The sequence below is a fragment of the Mustelus asterias genome, chromosome 29 (genome assembly GCF_964213995.1).
Source record: "Mustelus asterias chromosome 29, sMusAst1.hap1.1, whole genome shotgun sequence".
Taxonomy (NCBI): Eukaryota; Metazoa; Chordata; class Chondrichthyes; order Carcharhiniformes; family Triakidae; genus Mustelus; species Mustelus asterias.
Genome location: NC_135829.1, coordinates 8,224,765 through 8,247,579, shown reverse-complemented (window position 1 = coordinate 8,247,579; position 22,815 = coordinate 8,224,765). Strand labels below are relative to the sequence as shown.

The 22,815-nt window shown below is 47.1% G+C and overlaps 1 protein-coding gene across 2 annotated transcripts in view; it reads left to right on the top strand.

The window, feature by feature from the left end:
• LOC144480523 (sorbitol dehydrogenase-like) overlaps positions 1 to 20,318 on the top strand; it is a 33,648-nt gene extending 13,330 nt beyond the window's left edge. The window contains exons 5-10 of one of the 2 annotated variants that reach the window (XM_078200086.1): positions 5,607 to 5,725; positions 6,871 to 6,936; positions 12,226 to 12,401; positions 15,062 to 15,183; positions 16,662 to 16,830; positions 19,225 to 20,318. In XM_078200086.1, the coding sequence (XP_078056212.1) occupies positions 5,607 to 5,725; positions 6,871 to 6,936; positions 12,226 to 12,401; positions 15,062 to 15,183; positions 16,662 to 16,827 (649 nt within the window). In that variant the 3' untranslated portion in view covers positions 16,828 to 16,830; positions 19,225 to 20,318. Of the gene's footprint in view, positions 1 to 5,606; positions 5,726 to 6,870; positions 6,937 to 12,225; positions 12,402 to 15,061; positions 15,184 to 16,661; positions 17,058 to 19,224 lie in introns of those variants that run through there. The other variant, XM_078200085.1, reaches the window with a different exon arrangement.
• Positions 20,319 to 22,815: the final 2,497 nt, after the last annotated feature.

Sequence of the window (22,815 nt, the reverse complement as noted above, 5' to 3'; positions counted from 1 at the left end):
ATGATGATGGTCTACGCCCAGTTGCATTCATCAGCAGAAGTCTCTCGCCATCTGAGGAAAAACTATCCAGCACACAAACTGGAGTTTTTAGCTCTCAAGTGGGCTATTGTGGATAAGCTACATGACTATCTTTACGGAGCTACTGTACAAGTCAGAACGGACAACAATCCCCTGACCTACGTCACAACGTCAGCTAAACTGGATGCCACTGGTCATCACTGGCTCTCAGCACTGTCCACCTACAACTTTAGCCTTAAGTATAGACCAGGCCGGCATAACCTTGACGCAGACTCGTTGTCTCGACGTCCACATGACAGCATGACACCAGATGATGAATGGCAAGAAATCCCAGTTCCAGGAGTGCGGGCTCTCTGTCAGACGGTGTCGAGTAGCACACGAGCAGGACACTCCTATCCATGTGTGATCGAACAAATAGGAGCTCATGTGTCGGCAGTTCCCAAGGCTTTCTGTCATACCGTTGCAGTAGTAGCTGATCAGCTGCCCACTTTCAGTCCAGCAGAGCTTCAAGCTGCTCAGAAAAGCGACCCGTGTATAGGAGAAATATGGCTAGCTGTCAATCAGAAGGCACCGGCAAGTCAAATACAGACAAACCATCCTGATCTTACACTTCTGAAACGAGAGTGGGGGAAGTGGTCAATCGAGCAGGGTCTGCTTTACAGGACAGTCAAACAGTCTGACCTACGCTTACAGCGACAGCTTGTGCTCCCCAAGAAGTTCCACCGTATGATTCTGAAGTCACTGCATGACAACAATGGACATCTGGGATTTGACAAGACCTATGCACTCGTCTGTGACAGATTCTTCTGGCCCCGCGTGAAGCTAGACGTAGAGACATACTGCAAGACATGTGAACGCTGCATTAAGAGAAAGACTCTGCCACAGAGAGCAGCACCACTTTCCCACATCCAAAGTTCAGGCCCTATGGATCTTGTATGCATTGACTTTCTCTTCATAGAACCTGATTCCCGCAATGTGTTGGTAGTCACTGACCACTTCACTCGGTATGCACAAGCATTCCCAACCAAGGTTTAGAGAGCCATAACGGTTGCCAGAACTCTATGGGAGAAATACTTCATTCACTACGGCCTACCAACTCGCATACATTCAGACCAGGGTTGGGATTTTGAAAGCCAGTTGGTGAAGGAGATGTTGACCATGTTGGGTGTGAGGAAATCAAAAACTTCACCATACCACCCACAAGGTGACCCTCAACCAGAGAGGTTCAATAGAACCCTGTTGAACATGCTAGGAACTCTTGAGCCCAGTCAAAAGTCCAAATGGAGTCAGCACATTGCACATCTGGTCCACGCGTACAACTGTACCCCAAATGAAGCTACCGGGTATTCACCCTACTTTTTAATGTTCGGGAGGGAAGCCAGACTTCCTGTGGACGTTTGCTTTGGCGTGTCAGCGGATGGGACCTCAACAACTTCCCACTTGCAGTATGTGTCTAAGATGAAGAAAGAGCTGCAAGCAGCCTATCAGTTGGCCCAAGCCACTTCCGCTAAAATGAACCAAAGTAACAAAGAGAGGTATGACCAGAGAGTGCGCTACCATTGCTTGAAGCCTGGGGATAGAGTCCTCATTCGAAACCTTGGCCTGAAAGGGAAACAGAAGCTTGCTGATCGGTGGAGTGCAAATCCTTATGTGGTTGAGAGTCAAATGTCTGATCTTCCTGTTTATCGTCTAAAACCATTAAGGTAATGCACCGAAATCATATTTTGCCCCTGGGACAAGAGGTCCAATTGAGCACTGAGATGACTCAAAGCCTACTCCCTCTCCAAGAGCCCTCAGGCGCAGAAAAGCAAAAGAAAGGAATCAAACTCCTGAGGTTCACAAAGATGACTCCGCAGCTGATGTGCCCCTGGGAGATCAAAACTCTTCAGACTCAGAGTCAGAGTATGGACATTACCCAGAGGACCTGATCATTGACAATCCGGAGGGAATCTGTGAACAACCGGAACAGGATGTCATACCTACAGAGTCCAATCCCCCCACAAATGCTACAGAAGTGACAGAAGTCGCAGCGAGCTCAGAATCTTCAGAAGGGCTACCTGTTGTGATAGAAGAGGTAGTAACTGAGCAAAGGGAAGTAGAATCAGACCGTTCTGTTGAGGGCACTTACAGACACATCTAACATAGCCAATCCAGAACCAGAGATAAGGAGATCACAGAGAGAGAGAGAAAGCCAGCAGACCGTTTCCATTATACAAAGCTGGGAGAGCCGTGTGCAAAGTCTGTAGTAGTAGGACATACAAGTGTTCACTCTTTTCACCCACTATTATACCAGTCATCACACTATAAGGTACATAGTGTAATTGGTTAACTGGGTCCTATGTCATGTACTTCACCATGGGGGCATGCTGTATTTTTGGTGGGGGGAGAATGTAAGGGACTGAGGAAAATTTGTGGGGAAGACGTTTACTAGTGTTCTTTGTCCCTTGTGGGTTTCAGTGTCCTGTTTGCCGGGCGGGTGCTGTGAACAGGATGCTGTTGGTTGAGTGATGTGGGCTGGGCCAATGGGATTGCTCTGGGGGCGGGAAGAAAAAAAAGGCACCAGGAAGTGAAGCAGCTGCAGAGCTGAGGAGGGAGTGTGCAGAAGAGGGACAGCCACGTTTTTTGAAGAGAAGCTTTTCAGAGGCAGTAAAAAGTCAGTTCGAAGTGAATCTTTCTCAGGTAGAACTGCTTGGTTTTTCATGACTGCCGAGGAGGACAGCCTTCAGCGCACTGGACCTGCGTTACTACACAGATAGCTCGCGGCACCTCTGCCTCGTGTGCTTGCTCCATCATCTTCCCTCTCGTAGACCCGTCTGGACTGTGTGTGTGTGTTGGGATTAAGTGAGTACTATCAGACAGGAACGGTAACAGAATGTGGTTTCCTTCAGATGTGCACCAACGGATGGGCCCCAACGTTTAAAATTCAAAGTGCTTGGTGATATTCTGAACATTTCTCAGGTTGAAACTGTTAATTGGAAAATCTTCAGTTGGGATTCTTTACTTGTTTATATCTGCTAATTATATTTGTTATTAAATTTTTTTGTTATCCCGTTTACCTTGTTGTTCCAAACCTTTTCTCATTATAAGGTTTATCTCAATAACATTTTTGGAGGCACCGCGCTAAACATACTCAAATCCTTTCCATGCAAGCCTGTACTGGCATTTATGGGCAAACAGGAAATTTAGCCAGCTCACCATCAACCGCTAGGAATTCAGGATCCTGTAAATCGAACAGTTAAATAGTAGCCCCATATAGTGATCAGCAGGGGTTACATAAGTTTCAATGAAATCACCTTTCATTGTTCTAAACTCCAGAGTATATGGATGCAATTTACTCAGACTCAGTAGGACAAACTTTTCCTCCCAGGGACTAATATAATGAAGCTTTGCTGCACCGTGTGCAACACGGGTATGTCCTTCCTTAAGTATGGAGGCTGCAACTGCCCGCAGTGTTCCAGGCACAGTCTTACCAAAGCTCTCTGCAAAATTGTCGAAAGACTTATTTATTCTTGTACTGCAAATCCTTTGCAATAAAGGCTAGTGTTTGCCTTCCAAATTGCGTGCTGTACTCGCATGCTAACTTTATGTTCCTTATGCATGGCAGCTGAAGGTGGGGTGATTAAAATCAGGGGGTTGTGTGGGGTGGTCAGGGGGCTGCTCAAGCAGCCAAAATCAGAGGAGGGCTACAATCTGAAACAAGAGGGTAAAGGCAAAATACTGTGGATGCGGCAAAACACAAACAGAAATTCATTGAATCCACGCAGAGCAGAAAGAGGCCATTCGGCCCATCACGTCTGCACCGACCACAATCCCACCCAACCCTATCCCCATGCACTTACCCTAGCTAGTCCCTCTGACACTAAGGGGCAATTTAGAATGTCCAATCCACCTACATCTTTGGGACTGTGGGAGGAAACCGGAGCACCCGGAGGAAACCCACGCAGACTCAGGGGAGAACGTGCAAACTCCACACACACAGTGACCCAAGCTGGGAATCGAACCTGGGTCCCTGGCGCTGTGAGGCAGCAGTGCTAACCCACTGTGCCGCCCAGTGAAGCTTTGCTTCCAGTGAAGCCCGGCGTAAACTGGAGGAACAGCAGCTCATCTTCCAACTGGGCACTTTACAGCCTTCTGGACTGAACATTGAGTTCAACAACTTCAGAGCATAAACTCTCTCCTCCACCATCGCCCCATTTCCATTCATTTTACTTCATTTCTTCTTTTCATCCTATTGATTCATTTTTATTACTTTTATATTCTTATTTTTATTTTTCCACTTCTAACATCTCGCTTCCCGATCTTGTTTACCCCCCTCTCCCCCACCCCACTAGGGCCAACTGCCACATTCCTACACTGCGTCCTGCCTTTTACACATTCTGATCTCTTTATGGACGCTATTAGCACCATTCCCGGCCTTTAATCACCACCATTTACATTCCCTTTGCCTTGTTGTCTCCGCCAGTCCGATCAATTACAGCCTCACAGTATAAATCTTGTCCTAGTTTCCTTGTCTACAGCTCTGATGAAGGGTCACCCTGACTCAAAACCTTGGCTCGATTCTCTCTCCACAAATGCTGTCAGACCCACATGAGATTTTACAGCAGTTTCTGTTTAGACCCTCGGAGGGTTTTTTGGGGCTGGAGGAGATCACATAGGTCGGGAGGGTCAAAGCCACGGAAGGATTTGAAATTGAGGCAGTCAGCGGAGGTCAGTGAGCACAGTGTAAAAGTAAAGTTAAAGTTTATTTATTAGTGTCACAAGTCGGCTTACATTAACACTGCAATGAAGTTACTGTGAAATTCCCCTAGTCACCACACTCCCGCAACTGTTTGGGACACTGCGCCTAACCCGCACGTCTTTCAGACTGTGGGAGAAAACCCACGCAGACACGGGGAGAACGTGCAAACTCCACACAGACAGTGACCCCGAAGCCGGGAATTGAACCCAGGTCCCTGGTACTGAGAGGCAGTAGTGCTAACCACTGTGCCACCGTACTGCCCCCTGGTAAGAGGTGAACGGAACGTGGATACTGCACATCTCGGTGTCACTGAGTAAAGTAAGAAATAGAGTGATAGAGTTTTACAGGTTTACAGCATGGAAACAGACCCTTTGGCCCAACTTATCCATGCCACCCCCTTTTTGTTAACCACTAAGCTAGTCCCAATTGCCCGCATTTGGCCCATATCCTTCTGTACCCATGTAACTGTCTAAACACTTTTTAAAAGACAAAATAAAAGACACTCACCACCCTCTGTGTGAAAAAATTGCCCCCCCCGGACCCTTTTGTATCTCTCCCCTCTCACCTTAAACCTATGCCCTCTAGTTTTAGACTCCCCTACCTTTGGGAAAAGATGTTGACTATCTAGCTGATCTGTGCCCCTCATTATTTTATAGACCGCTATAAGATCACCCCTCAGCCTTCTACGCTCCAGGGGAAAAATGTTCAGATCCAAATCGCGACGCCTGCCCACATTCGCAAATTAGGCTTGCTCAAACTGTGGACTGGTGCCAAACCACAGCAGCTTATCGTCATTATTCATGTCAGTAGATTGGGCTGCTTTCATGTTTGGTATGTCTCCTTGTTGCAGGCTTCCCGAATCTGTGAGCTATGAGGAAGGAGCGATGGTTGAGCCAATTTCTGTTGCGATACACGCCTGTCGCAGAGCGGGAGTGACAATGGGCAGCAAGGTCTTCATCTGTGGAGCAGGTAATGTGTCTACGGAGGAGCGAGCAAGCTCCCCTCAGATGGTCCTCTCTTTTCATGATTTCTCATCTTTCCCAATGTAAGCCATCGCCATTTCTGATACGTTCAAGAGCTCAGCCTGTCAAGAGGACAATCCCAGGCGTTGGGATGTGTGGACAGTAACACTCTGACTCTATAAACGCAGACAATTGGGACGAGCTTAGGGGTCAAAAAAAGGGGCGGCATGGACAAGTTGGGCTGAAGGGCCTGTTTCCACTGTGTCATCGTGCCGCCCCAATTCTTGAGTCATAGGTTGATGATTCTATCACTCAAGAATTGGGGTGGCACGGTGGCACAGTGGTGAGCACAGCTGCCTCACAGCACCAGGGACTCGGGTTCAATTCCCGGCTCGGCTCACTGTCTGTATGGAATTTGCACATTCTCCCCGTGTCTGCGTGGGTTTCCTCCCCCAATCCAAAGATGTGTAGGTTAGGTGGATTGGCCATGCTAAATTGCCCCTTAGTGTCCAAAGCTGTGCAGGTTAGGTGGATTGGTCATGTTAAATTGCCCCTTAGTGTCCAGGTTAGGTGGATTGGCCATCCATCGATTCTGTCTACACTTGCGGCTGCCTCAGCAAAGCAGCCAGCATAATCAAGGACCCCACGCACCCCGGACATCCTCTCTTCCACCTTCTTCCATTGGGAGAAAGATACAAAAGTCTGAGGTCATGTACCAACCGAGTCAAGAACAGCTTCTTCCCTGCTGCCGTCAGACTTTTGAATGGACCTACCTCGCATTAAGTTGATCTTTCTCTGCACACTAGCTAGCACACTGTAACACTGCGTTTTGCACTCTCTCCTTCTCTATGAACGGTATGCTTTGTTTAGCGTGCAGGAAACAATACTTTTCACTGTATACGAATACATGTGATAATAATAAAACAAATCAAATCAAAAGTTTGCCTCATTACAACAGTGATGACCTCTCAGATTGACTGCATTGGCTGCAAGGTGTTTTGGGATGTTCTGAGGCTGCGGCGGGCGCTACAGAAATGCACCTTCTTCTCTTTGTGTCAAATACCTCACATAACTCCTTGCCGCAGCGCTCGTACCGTCTTCTGTCTGGCTGTATTATCTTTGATCTGAAACGTTCTTTATCTATTATCACAGGGACAATCGGACTCGTGAACCTGCTTGTCGCCAAGACGATGGGGGCAGATCGGATCGTGATTTGTGGTAAGGCACAAGCGCACGTGTTTCAATCTATTCCTAGATCACATGTCCTTCCCTTCAGCTTCCTGCACGGTGGCACAATGGTTAGCACTGCTGCCTCACAGCCCCGGTGTCGAGTTCGTTTTTCGGAAGTCGAATCAAAAACTGAAGAGACACAGGTTTCTCTGAAAGCCTTCTTTATTGCATCGGAGGAGAGATCGTAAGACCATGCACATCCAGCATGGCTTCGTGAGTCTCTGTCCGACTTACAAAACAGTTTTTCAGTTATACCCGACGGAGATACATCCACATACTTCTGTAAGCCAATAAGGGCATAGCTGTATTGTTACATTTTGATTAGATTACTTTCAAGAACAAAAGCAATAGCCACGTAAAGACACAGCTATTAAAGTTTCTGATTAGATTAATTTCAAGGACAAAAGGCCAGTTGATAAGGCCCTGCCCTCCTAAGCCAGAACCACAATTACCTATTAGCAGTTTCTTTAACCTGATCATTAGTTTCGCTTGTCGCCCTCGCCTCAGGCCCTTTCCAAAATCAGTTTATCCCTCAACCGATTTCTAGTTACGCATCCCAATTTTAACCCTTTCCTCTTCTCAATGATGTACCTGGTTGGATTGATTAGCCTTGCAAATAATGGTTCTAGCTTCTGACTCAAGGACTAGAGCCACTAGAACTAGCACCTTTACCCACAAGCCCATTCCCTTTATACTAACTCCAATTTCCTTCAACTGTTACCTGCAGCGAGGGCGAGAGCAACAATAAGATCCCACTTTTTATAACAATCTAAAAGCGTTGGGGAGGAACAGTTAGAAAGTCCAGAAAAAGTCTGAGATCCTGGTTTTTGAAGTTGACAGGTCTTTCTTCATTAGTCATTCTGGATGTGATCAAGCTGTCCAATGCTTACAGTCATTCAGATGTATCCATCTTTCCTGCCCTTTCACCCTCACCGTGGTTGGGGTCTGTAGCAGAACTTGGAAGGGTCCTCTCCAGCGAGGTCCTAGTTTGGGTCGTTCCCAGTCACGAATCAGCACCCAGTCCCCGGTTTCGACTCCTTCCCAATCTCCGTCCTTGTTGGGTGGAGGCCTGGTAGATTCCTTCACCTGAGTGTGTAAAAACTTAAGAGACATCGTCAATTGTTTAAAATATTGCTGGAGTTGGTCAGACATGATGTGTCGATCTATCTGGGGAGGAGGAGGTGTAGCGCTATTCCATGGGGCTCTAAGTGGGCGCCCATATATTATCTCAGCGGCATTTAAACCGGTACCGGTATGGGGGGGTAATGCGCATATGATAGAGTGCCAATGGGAGGACCTTTAGCCAATTCAGTCCTGTCTCAAGGGTGAGTTTGGTTAGCTTATCCTTAAGAACATAAGAACATAAGAAATAGGAGCAGGAGTAGGCCATCTGGCCCTTCGAGCCTGCCCCGCCATTCAACAAGATCATGGCTGAGCTGAAGCGAATCAGTTCCACTTACCCGCCTGCTCCCCATAACCCCTAATTCCCTTATCGATCAGAAAACTATCTACCCGTGATTTAAACATATTCAACGAGGAAGCCTCCACCACTTCAATGGGCAGAGAATTCCAGAGATTCACTACCCTCTGAGAGAAGAAGTTCCCCCTCAACTCTGTTCTGAACCGGCCCCCCCTTATTTTGAGGCTGTGCCCTCTAGTTCTGGTTTCCCTTCTAAGTGGAAAGAATCTCTCCACCTCTACCCTATCCAGCCCCTTCATTATCTTATAGGTCTCTATAAGATCACCCCTTATCCTTCTAAACTCCAACGAGTACAGACCCAATCTGTTTAATCTCTCCTCATAAGCTACACCCCTCATCTCCGGTATCAACCTGGTGAACCTTCTCTGCACTCCCTCCAAGGCCACTATATCCTTTCGCAAATAAGGGGACCAAAACTGCACACAGTACTCCAGTTGCGGCCTCACCAGTGCCTTGTACAGTTGCAGCAAGACCTCCCTGCTTTTATATTCTATCCCCCTCGCGATAAAGGCCACCATTCCATTCGCCTTCTTGATCACCTGCTGCACCTGCAGACTGAGTTTTTGCGATTCGTGCACAAGGACCCCCAGGTCCCTCTGCACAATCGCACGATGTAATTTTTCTCCATTTAAATAATATTCCAATTTACTATTATTTCTTCCAAAGGATTTCTTAAGGATTCCATTTGCGCGTTCCACCATCCCCGCGGCCCTTGGGTGATGGGAGCAGTGGAATTGTTGGTTAATTTTAAGCACAGAGCATAGTTCTTGGTTGATCTTTCCAATAAAGTGTGGCCCATTATCGGAAGAAAGTCTTCGTGGTATCCCCATGCTTACGGCCGTGCAAGGAAAAGACAGGATATATAAATGGGGCCTGAACCTTAAAGCTATATATAATCTTTATTTACAGAATTAAAAAATTGCAACACTGGTTTGGGCTAATGCTGCTTCGGGAAGCACAGTCTGAATGGCCCAGGCATTGAAATTCAGTGGCCCAGGGGCTGTCCAGCGGTAACTGGAACCGAATGCAAGTTAAAGGGAAAATCCCACCGCGGAAATTCTCACGGGAATCAGAGCGCAACTTTCGGCTGCTCAAAAAAAAAGAGTTAAAATCGCTACTCCAATTCCGCAGACCGGATGCACAGGATGGCAATGATAAAAGCTCCATTAGGAAGGCAGAGGGGGGGGGAGTGCACAAACCAAGATCCCTGTCCATTTGATAAAACTGCCTTCATCCAATTTTCAAAGCACAAACATTCTCAATTAAAAAAAAAAAAATCCCTTTGAAGATTTTGCGCTGGTAAAACTAACCCCAAACATTGTTCCCATTTTAAAACAAATAAAAACTGGCGCTTAAAAAAAAAACCCCCGACATCAAGTTGGTGGGTCCCACCCCTTTCAGAAAGAGAAGTCATTGCCACTTTGAGAGAAGGCGCAGTGCATTGTGGCGAGTGGGTGCGTTGCCCCTTTTAAAAAATGATGTGGAGTTGCCGGCGTTGGACTGGGGTGAACACAGTAAGAAGTCTCACAACACCAGGTTAAAGTCCAACAGGTTTATTTGGTAGCAAATACCATTTGCTACCAAATAAACCTGTTGGACTTTAACCTGGTGTTGTGAGACTTCTTACTGCCTTTTAAAAAAGCCAGGCAGCGTCACGTGACGCCACTAGTTTCCCCATTCAACTCAACGGCGGCGATCCCCGGCGTCAGGGAGTCTTGAGAGCATTTAAAGGGACCGCGTCCCTCTCAAAGAAACAGCACCCATTCATCGCTCAATGGCTTTAAAAAAAAAAGTAGATTCAAATTTTCAAGCTTGACACTGTCCCTGGTTTTTAAAAAAAACTGTTCCAATTCCCCCCCTCCCTCAAGGTGCCATCCACTCAAACATCCAATTCCCAGAGGATGGGGGGAAAGAGTCAGTGACCCCCTTTTTAAAAAAAAGTCTTGAATAAAAAGAAACTGTCAACGATTTGCACATAGGAGTTTGCACGTTCTCCTTGTGTCTGCGTGGGTTTCCTCCGGGTGCTCCGGTTTCCTCCCACAGTCCAAAGATGTGCGGGTTAGGTTGATTGGCCAGGTTAAAAAAAAAATTGCCCCTTATAGTCCTGGGATGTGTAGGTTAGAGGGATTAGCGGTTAAAATATGTGGGGGTAGGGCCTGGGTGGGATTGTGGTCGGTGCAGACTCGATGGGCCGAATGGCCTCCTTCTGCACTGTAGGGTTTCTATGATTTCTATGATTTCTATGATTTTTTAAGTTGCTGTTCCCCAAAAAACAAATAAGAAAGAGCACTTTTGAGTCTTGTTTTTGTTAGCGCTGTGCTTTGCTTTTATAGTGAGGGGAGCCTAGTTTTCAGCTGTTGAGCGTTCCCAGAGTTGGTTCGCCTGCGAAACAACAAGAGCCAAAAAAAAAATTACAATCAAACTGCAAAGTGAATGCATCATGAAGTTTTTTTTCCTTTGAATGATGCGTTCCAGACCCCGTCCCCCCCCTACACTGATGTAAATTTACCTGAACAAATTTGCTTTTAAGATAATTGATAAAATGCATTAGAATCCCTGTAGATTTGCCGAGCAAATCCACATGCAGGTCACAACCCTCCTGATGTAATTGGAACTGCTCCAGTTAGTACCCTTAAGAGATACAGTCCAGAAGTGTCAGCACTAAATGCAATGCATGTTTCAATTGCATCAGTCCTAGTATTACTGTGCACGTTATATTATCCAATTCATTTGTATCCCTACCTTTTTTTAAGGTAACCTAGGATGTGCTCTGATTGGCTTTACGTCCCTGCATTCAGTAGGCTGACGATTTGAAAAACTGGTGACTTTTTTATTCGGCCACTTTGTCAGCCCGAATCATTAGTGAAGGTTTTGGCTGCTTTTTGTTTGTAGCTTTCGTTTCATTAAAGGTCGTGCAGTTCTATTAGATTTCAATCGTTACAGGGACTCGAACCCCCACGATCACGAAGTTAACTGCCTAATTCCCTGAGGACTCGAACCTCTTTCTTGTCAACCCACTTATTTCCTACTGGGGACTTGAACCCTTTCGTATTAGCTCGTCAATTGTAAACCTGTGGATTCTAACCTCCAGGCACATGTGGGGGACTCGAACCCTCCACTTTCTTGTTACCTGTGTCTCTCCGACTGTCTTATGTCCAGATTCGAGGAGCCCGTAGGATAGTTACTAGTTGGCCGAAGGGATTGAGATAGAAGCACAGGATGGTAGAGAGGAACCAAGGTTAATCTTACCTTGTAACGCCGTCCGTCTCTGTCCTTCCTCGCCCCGTCTCAATCGCTGACGCCGGTCGACCAGTACTATGCGTTTGGGCTCCTGGCTGGCTCGCCAATTGTAGAGTTCGTTTTTTGGAGGTCGGATCTAAAACTGAAGAGACCCAGGTTTCTCCGAAAGCCTTCTTTATTGCATCGGAGGAGAGATCGCAAGACCGTGCGCATCCAGCATGGGTTCGTGAGTCTCTGTCCGACTTACAAAACAGTTTTTCAGTCATACCCATCGGAGATACATCCACATACTTCTGTTAGCCAATAAGGGCATAGCTGTATTGTTACATTTTGGTTAGATTACTTTCAAGAACAAAAGGCCAATTGATAAGGCCCTGCCCTCCTAAGCCAGAACCACACTTACCTATTAGCAGTTTCTTTAACGTGATCATTAGTTTCCTGCCCCTCACCTTGAACCTATGTCCCCTCGTGACTGACCCTTCAACTAAGGGGAACAGCTGCTCCTTATCCACTCTATCCATGCCCCTCATCATCTTATACACCTATTGTTTTTAAAGATTTGTCAAGCAAGCGATTGGAGAAAGCCAAGGAGTTGGGCGCTGACTTTACAGTCAAAGTGGACAAAGAGACACCTCAGGAGCTGGCCCAGAAAGTGAAGGCCACTCTTGGTTCAATGCCGGACATAACCATCGAATGCACCGGGGTGGAGCACTGTGTCCAGGCCGGCGTCTACGTAAGTACTGTAGCTGTACAAATTAGCAGCTGAATGAGGGGTTTATCATCAGAGATCTACATTCCTGGGCAAGAAACTATGCAAAGCAAGAAGCGAAAACGGTGAGTCAAAATTAAAGAAAAGCGCACAAAACTGAAGCTTGAAATAAGCGGTAAGAGCAGGAGATGGCCTGGCCTAGTGGTATTATCGCCAGACTATTGATTCAGAAACTCAGCTGATGTTCTGGGGACCCGGGTTCGAATCCCGCCACGGCAGATGGTGGAATTTGAATTTGATTTAAAAATATCTGGAATTAAGAATCTACCGATGAAACCATTGTCGGAAAAACCCATCTGGTTCACTAATGTCCTTAGGGAAGGAAATCTGCTGTCCTTACCTGGTCTGGCCTACATGTGACTCCAGAGCCACAGCAATGTGGTTGACTCTTAAATGTCCTCCCAGGGCAACTAGGGATGGGCACTAAATCCTGGCCAGCCAGCGATGCCCATGTCTCATGAATGAATAAAAAAAAATCACAAAACTAAGACGCTGATAATCGCCACTTGCAACTCAGCTCACTGGAGTACGAATGTTGGCCAAGTCTCCACAGCCAATGAAAAATGATGCAACTTTGTTGTGCCTTATTATAATAATCTGCTCCTGCAGAGGCAATATTACTGCATCATTGGACAGCACGGTGGCAGTGCTTAACACAGCTGCCTCATGGCACCAGGGACTCAGGTTCAATTCCAGCCTCGGGTGACTGCGTGGAGTCTGCACGTTCTCCGGTTTCCTCCCACGCTCCCAAAGATGTGCAGGTTAGGTGGATTGGCCATGCTAAATTGCTCCTTAGTGTCCAAAGATGTGTAGGTTAGGTGGATTGGCCATGCTAAATAGGCCCTTAGTGTCCAAAGATGTGTAAGTTAGGTGGATTGGCCATGCTAAATAGGCCCTTAGTGTCCAAAGATGTGTAAGTTAGGTGGATTGGCCGTGCTAAATTGCCCCTTAGTGTCTAAAGGTGTGTAGGTTAGATGGATTGGCCGTGCTAAATTTCCCCTTAGTGTCCAAAGATGTGCAGGTTAGGTGGATTGGCCATGCTAAATTGCCCCTTAGTGTCCAAAGATGTGTAGGGATAGGGGGATTAGTGGGATAAATGTGTGGGGTTATGGGGATAGCACGGAGAGAGTGTGTGCAGAGTTCATGGGCCGAAGGCTTTCCTTCTGCACTGTAGGGATGCACTTAATGAAGGAAAAGAAGGTGATAAGGTTTAGGGGTGGCAGAATTTCCAAGCTTAGGGCCTAGACTGCTGCAAGCGAGGCCACCAATGAGGCAAGGGCAAGAGATCAGAAATGTAAACAGGCCAGAATTGGAGCTGCACACGATTCTCTGAAGGTTGAAGTTTTCTGGAGGTTTAGAGTTAGACCATGGTGAGGCCATCCGGGGATTTGAAAGCAAGAATGCAAATTCTAATTTTGGCATACTGTTGACCTGGGGGCCGATGTATGTCAGTGAGCGCAGCGTTCGTAGATGATGGAGCAGAAAAGTTGCCACCCTAGCTCCAGGTGATTCATTCAACAGAGCAAGGGGAGGTGGTGGCATTGTGGTACTGTCACTGGTCTAGTTATCCAGAGGCCCAGGGACTGAATCCCACCACGGCAGATGGTGAAATTTGAAATCCATAAAACTCTGGAATTACAGGTGGGATCCTTGCTCACCTTGAAACCGGAAAATCCGACCCGAGGTCAACAGATGTTTCCATGGTCCGCCCCTCGCCCCGTGGCAGCAGGACAGTAAAATTCACCCCTACGAGTCTAATGATGACCATGAAACCACTGTCGATTGTCATAAAAACATATCTGTCCTTTAGGGATGGAAATTATAGGCCATAGAATCATACATGCAGATGGAGGCCATTCGGCCCATTGAGTCTGCGCCGACCACAATCCCACCCAGGCCCTATCCCCAAAACTCATGCATTTACCCTCGCTAGTCCCCCTGAGATTAAGGGGCAATTTAGCACGGCCAATCCACCTAACCCGCACATCTTTGGACAGTAGGAAGAAGCCGGAGCACCCGGAGGAAACCCACGCAGACACGGGGGAGAATGTGCAAACTCCACACAGTCATAGAATCCCTACAGTGCAGAAGAAGGCCATGTGGCCCATCGAGTCTGCACCAACCCACAATCCCATCCAGGCCCTATTCCCGTAACCCCACATAATTACCCTGCTAATCCCCTGACACTGGGGTTAATTTAGCATAGCCAATCAATGTAACTGACACATCTTTGGAACCGGCGCAGACACAGGGAGAATGTGCAAACTCCACACATACAGTGACCCAAGCCGGGAATCTAACCCGGGGTCCTTGGCGCTGTGAGGCAGCAGTGCTAACCACTGCGCCGCCGTGCTGCCCACAAATCTGCCGTCTTTACCTGGTCCGGCCGACATGTGTTTGACTCAGATCAAGGGCAACCACGGATGGACAATAAATATTGGGCCAACCATTGACACCCATGAATGGATATAAAAAAAGACCAGATGTCGAAACAAGGACCCTCCTGCTCTGCTGCATTGAGAGCCTTCACCTCCTATCCCATTGTGAGTCTGAAAAATCTATCCATTGGTAAATGTTTGGTTAAATTTGCACGGCACCAAAACTTGGAACCTTTTGTCTCTTAGGCGACTCGCTCTGGAGGGGTTTTGACTCTGGTTGGGCTTGGTCCAGAACTGGTGAATGTTCCGATACTAAATGCAATAATTCGAGAGGTGGATATTCGCGGAGTTCTGAAATATTGTAACACGTAAGTATTGCAGTGATTTTCTCTTTGCTCAATTAATTGAAAACAATCAGAGGCAATACCTTCTACTCCAATGCTTCAGGAATGAAGAAAGGTGTTTGTGCATGGTGGTCACATCTTATGTGAGTGGAAACCACTCTTTCTTTACCTCATGAACATTAAGAAAGTTACCCGATGTCCATCAATCAATGGGCGGCACGATGGCACAGTGGTTAGCACTGCTGCCTCATAGTGCCAGAGACCCGGGTTCGATTCCCAGCTTGGAGTTTGCAAATGTCTGCATGGGTTTCCTCCGGGTGCTCTGGTTTCCTCCCACAGTCCGAAGGGTGTGCTGGTTAGGTGCATTGGCCATGCTAAATTCTCCCAAACAAGCGCCGGAGTGTGGCGACTAGGGGATTTTCACAGTCACTTCATTGCAGTGTTAATGTAAGCCTACATCATAGAATCCCTACAGTGCAGAAGGAGGCCATTCAGCCCAACAAGTCTGCACCGACCACAATCCGACCGGGGCCCCATCCCCATAACCCCACACATTTACCCTCGCGAGTCCACCTGACACCAGGGTCAATTTAGCATGGCCAATACACCTAACCCGCACATCTTTGGACAGTGGGAGGAAACCGGAGCACCCGGAGGAAACCCATGCAGACACAGGGAGAACGTGCAGACTCCACACAGACAGTGACCCAAGCCGGATCCCATGTGACACTCATAAATAAACTTCAAACTTCTCTGTTTCTGATGGATAGTTAGGGCAGGTTTTTACGGCCTCACTCTTCCTGAAACCATAAAACCCCGCCCGAAGGTCAACGAACCTTTCCATGGTCCGTTCCTCGCTCGCTCCGATTCCCGAGGAGCTAACATTCCGGCCTTAGTGTTTGCACAGAGTGACATTCAGTCGGATTATGGCTAACCTCTGATCTCGGTTTCATTTTTCCCCAATCGAGTAAAGCAGTGAGGATGCAGAGGGATTTTTAAGTTGCCGTGTGTGTCCCACAATTGATGGTGTATTGAGTGGTGAGCATGCTTGTCAAGGAATGGAAGAAATGGGAAATGGACATTTATTGCCCATCTCTAATTGCCCTTGAACTGAGTGGCTCACTCGGCCATTACAAAGGGCAGTTCAGAGTCAACCACATTGCTGTGGCTCTGGAGTCACGCGTAGGCCAGACCAGGTAAGGACGGCAGATTTCCTTCCCTAAAGGGACATTAGTGAACCAGATGGGTTTTTGTGAGAGAGAGAGAGAGAACGTGGGCTTCAGAATTCTGTGTGTGACTTAATTCCAATTTTAAATGTTGCATAACAGCGCAACATATCAATGTGGAACACCAGTGTTCAAATAAAAACCATTCAGTGACAAAAATAATGGATACAATTACACTTAATGTTCGTTAACAAAAATATCTCCCTGGTGTTTCAAGACATGAAGGGTGGTCTCGTACAGAGTTGTCTCATTACTAAATAACCTTGTCCTTCTTAGGTGGCCAGTGGCAATTGCCATGTTAGAGTCGAAGAGGATTGATGTGAAGTCATTGGTCACCCATCGCTTTCCCCTGGAAGAGGCCTTCAAAGCGTTTGAAACCACGAAAGGAGGAATGGGAATCAAAGTGATGCTGAAATGTGATCCAAAAAACATGCGCCAATAGGAGGTGTCTCCATGATATCTACTGTTACTCTCCTTCCCGCTCTGTAGGTTTGCGACCATCTGCGTTATCTCCACAATATCCCACCACCCCTGGTCCTACCTCTTAGATAGGTTTAAAGTTTATTTATTAATGTCACAAGTTGGCTTACATTAACGCTGCAATGAAGTTACTGTGAAATTCCCCTCGTCGCCACACTCTGGCGCCTGTTCAGGTACACTGAGGGAGAACATGGCCAAACGTCTTTGGAGTGTGGGAAGAAACCGGAGCACCCGGAGGAAACCCACGCAGACACGGGGAGAACGTGCAAACTCCACACAGACAGTGACCCAAGCCAAGAATCGAACCCAGGTCCCTGGTTGTGAGGCAGCAGTGCTAACCACTGTGCCACCAGATAGAATCCCTACAGTGCAGAAGGAGGCCATTCAACAACAATCCCATCCAAGCCTTATCCCCGTAACACCACATCTAATGCTAATCCCTGATGCTAAAAGGCAATTTAGCATGGCCAATCCACCCAACCTGCACATCTTTGGACTGTGGGAGGAAACCAGGGCACCCGGAGGAAACCCAGGCAGACACGGGGATAACGTGTAGATTCTGCACAGACAGTGACCTGAGGCTGGAATTGAACCCGGGTCCCTGGTGCTGTGAGGCAGCAGCGCTAACCACTGTGCCACCGTGACACCCTCTTCAACAGCACCAACTCTATTTCAGACCTTCCCCCTCCCCCGCCCCCCGATTCGACTTCCTGTCAGGACAACTGGTGGATGACTGGCTGTACTAGCATGCCTTTGATTTGATTTGATTTATTATTGTCACATGTATTAGTATACAGTGAAAAGTATTGTCTGAGTGCTACACAGACAAAGCATACCATTCATAGAGAAGGAAACGAGAGAGTGCAGAATGTAGTGTTACAGTCATAGCTAGGGTGTAGAGAAAGATCAACTTAATATATGATAGGTCCATTCAAAAGTCTGATGGCAGCAGGAAAGAAGCTGTTCTTGAGTCAGTTGGGACGTGATCTCAGACTTTTGCATCTTTTTCCCGATGGAAGAAGGTGGAAGAGAGAATGTCCGGCGTGCGTGGATTCCTTGATTATGCTGGCTGCTTTTCCGGAGCAACGGGAAGTGTAGACGGAGTCAGTGGATGGGAGGCTGGTTTGCGTGATGGATTGGGCTACATTCACGACCTTTTGTAGTTCCTTGCGGTCTTGGGCAGAGCAGGAGCCATACCAAGCTGTGATACAACCAGAAAGAATGCTTTCTATGGTGAGAGTCGTAGCGGACATGCCAAATTTCCTTAGTCTTCTGAGAAAGTAGAGGCGTTGGTGGGCTTTCTTAACTGTAGTGTTGGCATGGGGGGGCCCAGTTCAGGTTGTTGGTGATCTGGACACCTAAAAACTTGAAGCTCTCGACCCTTTCTTCTTCGTTCCCATTGATGTAGACAGGGACATGTTCTCCACTATGCTTCCTGAAGTTAATTAAAACATGCTACCGTGCAAAGGGACCTGGGGGTCCTTGTGCATGAGACGCAAAAGCCCAGTCTGCAGGTACAACAGGTGATCAAGAAGGCAAATGGGATGTTGGCCTATATTGCGAAGGGGATAGAATATAAAAACAGGGATGTCTTGATGCACCTGTACAGGGCATTGGTGAGGCCGCAGCTGGAATACTGTGTGCAGTATTGGTCCCCTTATATGAGGAAGGATATATTGGCATTGGAGGGAGTGCAGAGAAGGTTCACCAGGTTGATACCGGAGATGAGGGGTTTGGATTATGAGGAGAGGCTGAGGAGATTGGGTTTGTACTCGTTGGAGTTTAGAAGGATGAGGGGGGATCTTATGGAGACTTATAAGATAATGCGGGGGCTGGACAGGGTGGAGGCGGAGAGATTCTTTCCACTTAGTAAGGAAGTTAAAACTAGAGGACACAGCCTCAAAATAAAGGGGGGTCGGTTTAAGACAGAGTTGAGGAGGAACTTCTTCTCCCAGAGGGTGGTGAATCTCTGGAATTCTCTGCCCACTGAGGTGGTGGAGGCTACCTCGCTGAATATGTTTAAAGCGCGGATGGATGGATTCCTGATCGGTAAGGGAATTAAGGGTTATGGGGATCAGGCGGGTAAGTGGTACTGATCCACGTCAGATCAGCCATGATCTTATTGAATGGCGGGGCAGGCTCGAGGGGCTAGATGGCCTACTCCTGCTCCTATTTCTTATGTTCTTATGTTCTTATGTAAGTCGATGACAATCTCCTTCATTGCAGTGTTAATGTAAGCCTACTTGTGACACTAATAAATAAATGAACGTTGAAGCTGTTCATCTGTCACATCTGGCGGTTTTGACCGAGGCATGTGAGCCTGCAATGTGAACCTGAACTTTTTTCCCTTTCTCCACAGATTCAGCCTCAAGTTCTCCCAGGAACATCAGCTTTTATTTTCTGGGAAGATTTTCTTTGAGGGCGTACCTCCTATCAGGGTCAACTAAGAGGCAGTTCAGTACCAGTCCTCGAACGGTAGAATACTGTGTTAACAATAAAGGTGATTTCTTCCAGATAGTGTGCATCATTGGGATGTAATTTTACATTTTGTTTCCATCTTGTCAGTTTACACTCGCAGAACAAGTTATTTAAGATGCTGATGGGAGCCACTATACTTAATGAGTGATCGTACCACAGTGAAAGTCTGTACTGTAGCCAAGTAAATGATTGCAGCAGTTAATTGGTCTGTTATGGTTGTTGTCATAGTGAGATGCAGTTATATAACTCATTTGCTGAAACCACCAGTGGTCCAGCCTAATCTTTAATGCCCTCTGTTCTATCTCAGTAACATTCTCCTTATTGCAATGTGGAAGGAAGCTTTACCAAGTGGGGCGGCACGGTGTCACAGTGGTTAGTACTGCTGCCTCACAGCGCCAGGGACCCGGGTTCAATTCCGGCCTCAGATGACTGTGTGGAGTCTGCACCCAGGTTCCTCCGGGTGCTCCGGTTTCCTCCCACACTCCAAAGACGTGCAGGTTAGGTGGATTGGCCATGCTAAATTGCCCCTTCATGTCAGGGGGATTAGCAGGGTATATATGTGGGATCACAGGGATAAGGCCTGGGTGGGTTGGTTGTCGGTGCAGGCTCGATGGGCCGAATGGCCTCTTTCTGCACTGTAGGGATTCTATGATTCTAAGTTGTTAATCATCTCGAGGTTTTGAGTTGATGCATTTTGTAATGTGAATTTTTTTCACAGTCTGTGCAGTTACTGTACCTCCAATTCATGTGGGTAAAATCTTTACAAATGTGAGCCATGGCTAAGCGGTTTTATCAACGATCGGGTGCCTTGAACATGAGTTATTCAGTCGATAACAGTCAGAATTACAGGTGACAGATCAGACAGAGTGAGCAGCCAATCATTCAGTGGGAGTGTTCAGATGACATCAGAAACAGTCAGCATTAAGCTTAACGGATTATTAAGATCACGTGGTCCAAAGCGATTGGTGGCACAGCGCCTCGCACTGCTGCCTCACAGCGCCAGGGACCCTGATTCGATTCCCGGCTTGGGTCACTGTGTAGAGTTTGCACGTTCTCCCCGTGTCTGCATAGGTTTCCTCCGGGTGCTCCAGTTTCCTCCCACAGTCCGAAAGACGTGCTGGTTAGGGTGCATTGGGCGTGCTAAATTCTCTCTCAGTGTACCCGAACAGGTGCCGGAGTGGAGGCGACTGGGGGATTTTCACAGTAACTTCATTTCAGTGTTAATGTAAGCCGACTTGGGTGACGAATAAATAAACTTAAACTATCCAGTTACTCCCACTCCCCTGACTCCATCCACCCCCTCCCCCCACACTCCCCAAGTCCCAGCCCTGCAATTGGGCTTCTGTTCAACTATATGTATATAATATAATTCCCTTTGGAAAGTTGTTGAACAATTCTTTCCCCACTTTTAAGGCTGGCATTCCACATCATAGCAATTCAAGAGTTTAAAAAGAAACTCTACTCTCTCCCCACTTTTTTTGCCTGTTGTTGCAAAATGGGATGCTCATCTCTACATTGAGGGTGATGGGTTATGCTAAATTGGTGCATTGGCCATGCTAAGTTGCCCCTTCGTGTCCAAAGATGTGTAGGTTAGGGAGATTGGTCAGTCTAAATTGCCCCTTAGTGTCCAACGATGTGTAGGTTAGGTGGATTGGCCATGCTAAATTGCCCCTTAGTGCCCAAAGATGTATGGGTTAGGTGGATTGGCCGTGCTAAATTACCCCTTAGTGTCCCAAGACATGTAGGTTGGGTGCGTTGGCCATGCCCTCCCCCCCCGTCATCAGTTTAGCCAAGTAAACACTAACGAAAATATACACAAAAGGTCTTTGGAATCATTTGACATCACAATGCCAGAGCAACATCACAATTTACAGTGCCACAAACTCAACCATTGATCAGCGAATCCTGGAAATCTGAACACAGGGAATGGTAGAAATCCACAGCCTTTGTGTAGAGAGAAAACAGCTTTGGGCGCAACTGGAAAATGAAAAGGCGGGCAGGCAGATTATCAGAAGGAGAATGAAACTGAGGGAGAAGTTTAAAAAAAATTCCGAGCACAGCAAGTTAAGCCCATGGCATGAAATAAAAGGAGAGTGGGGAACTGGTGGAATTATGACAGATTATTTCTGATAGAAACACATTCAAGGGTCGGGATAGGGGACCCACTCACCCAGCCTGAATATTGCTCAAAACAAAGGGTCTACAGCAAATCATAGAATCCCTATGACGCAGAAGGAGGCCATTCGGCCCATTGAGTCTGCATCAAGTCTCTCACCCACATCCCCCCAGCCATATTCCCCTAACCCTACGCACTTGTGCTACTGGTCCGCTTAACGTACAGGTCTTTGGACACTAAGAGACAATTTAGCATGGCCAATCCACCTAACCTGCATATCTTGGGACAGTGAGAAGTTTAACAACACCAGGTTAAAGTCCAACAGGTTTATTTGGTAGCAAAAGTGTACTGTTTACCCCAGTCCAACGCCGGCATCTCCACATCATGTCTTGGGACAGTCAGAGGCAATTTAGCATGGCCAATCCACCTAACCTACACGCCTTGGGACACTAAAAGGCAATTTAGCATGGCTAATCCCCCTAATTTACAGGTCTTTGAACACTAAGGGACAATTCAGCATGGCCAATCCACCTAACCTACACATCTTTGGACAGTAAGGGGTAATTTAGAATGGCCAATCCACCTAACCACATCTTGGGACACTAAGGGGCAATTTAGCATGGCCAATTCAACTTGCCTACACATCTTTGGATACCAAGGGACAATTTAGCATGGCCAATCTACCTAACCTACACATCTTGGGACACTAAGAGGCAATTTAGCATGGCTAATCCCCCTAATTTACAGGTCTTTGAACACTAAGGGACAATTCAGCATGGCCAATCCACCTAACCTACACATCTTTGGACAGTAAGGGGTAATTTAGCATGGCCAATCTACCTAACCTACATGTTTGGGGACACTAAGGGGCAATTTAGCATGGTCAATCTACCTAACCTACATGTTTGGGGACACTAAGGGGCAATTTAGCATGGCCAGTCCCACTAACCTGCACATCTGTGGACTGTGGGAGGAAACCGGAGCACCCAGGAGGGAACCCACTGTGGGAGTTTTTCAGAGACCTCAGTATTACGCTGGCTTTTATGCGGGAGATTTCTCTTTATGAAAAACAGCTTAGCAAATACAAAGAACTCCCAGAGATAGTCACTCTGGTTGAAGATGGACTTTATTTAGCCCAAGCCTTGTCCACACGTGCGGGAGGATAGTTTAGGGCAGCCCAAACAATTCTAAATGCGAATCAGCATTACAATTATACACTTTCCAGAAATCATTTCCCCGCCTACTCTGCTCATCCTAACCGGATGAGCCAATTAGTTTGGTATGAGTCATTTACCTTGGCCAATGACATTCCACCTTTTGGTAACATAAGAATACATAGCTCCATGAAGTTCTTCC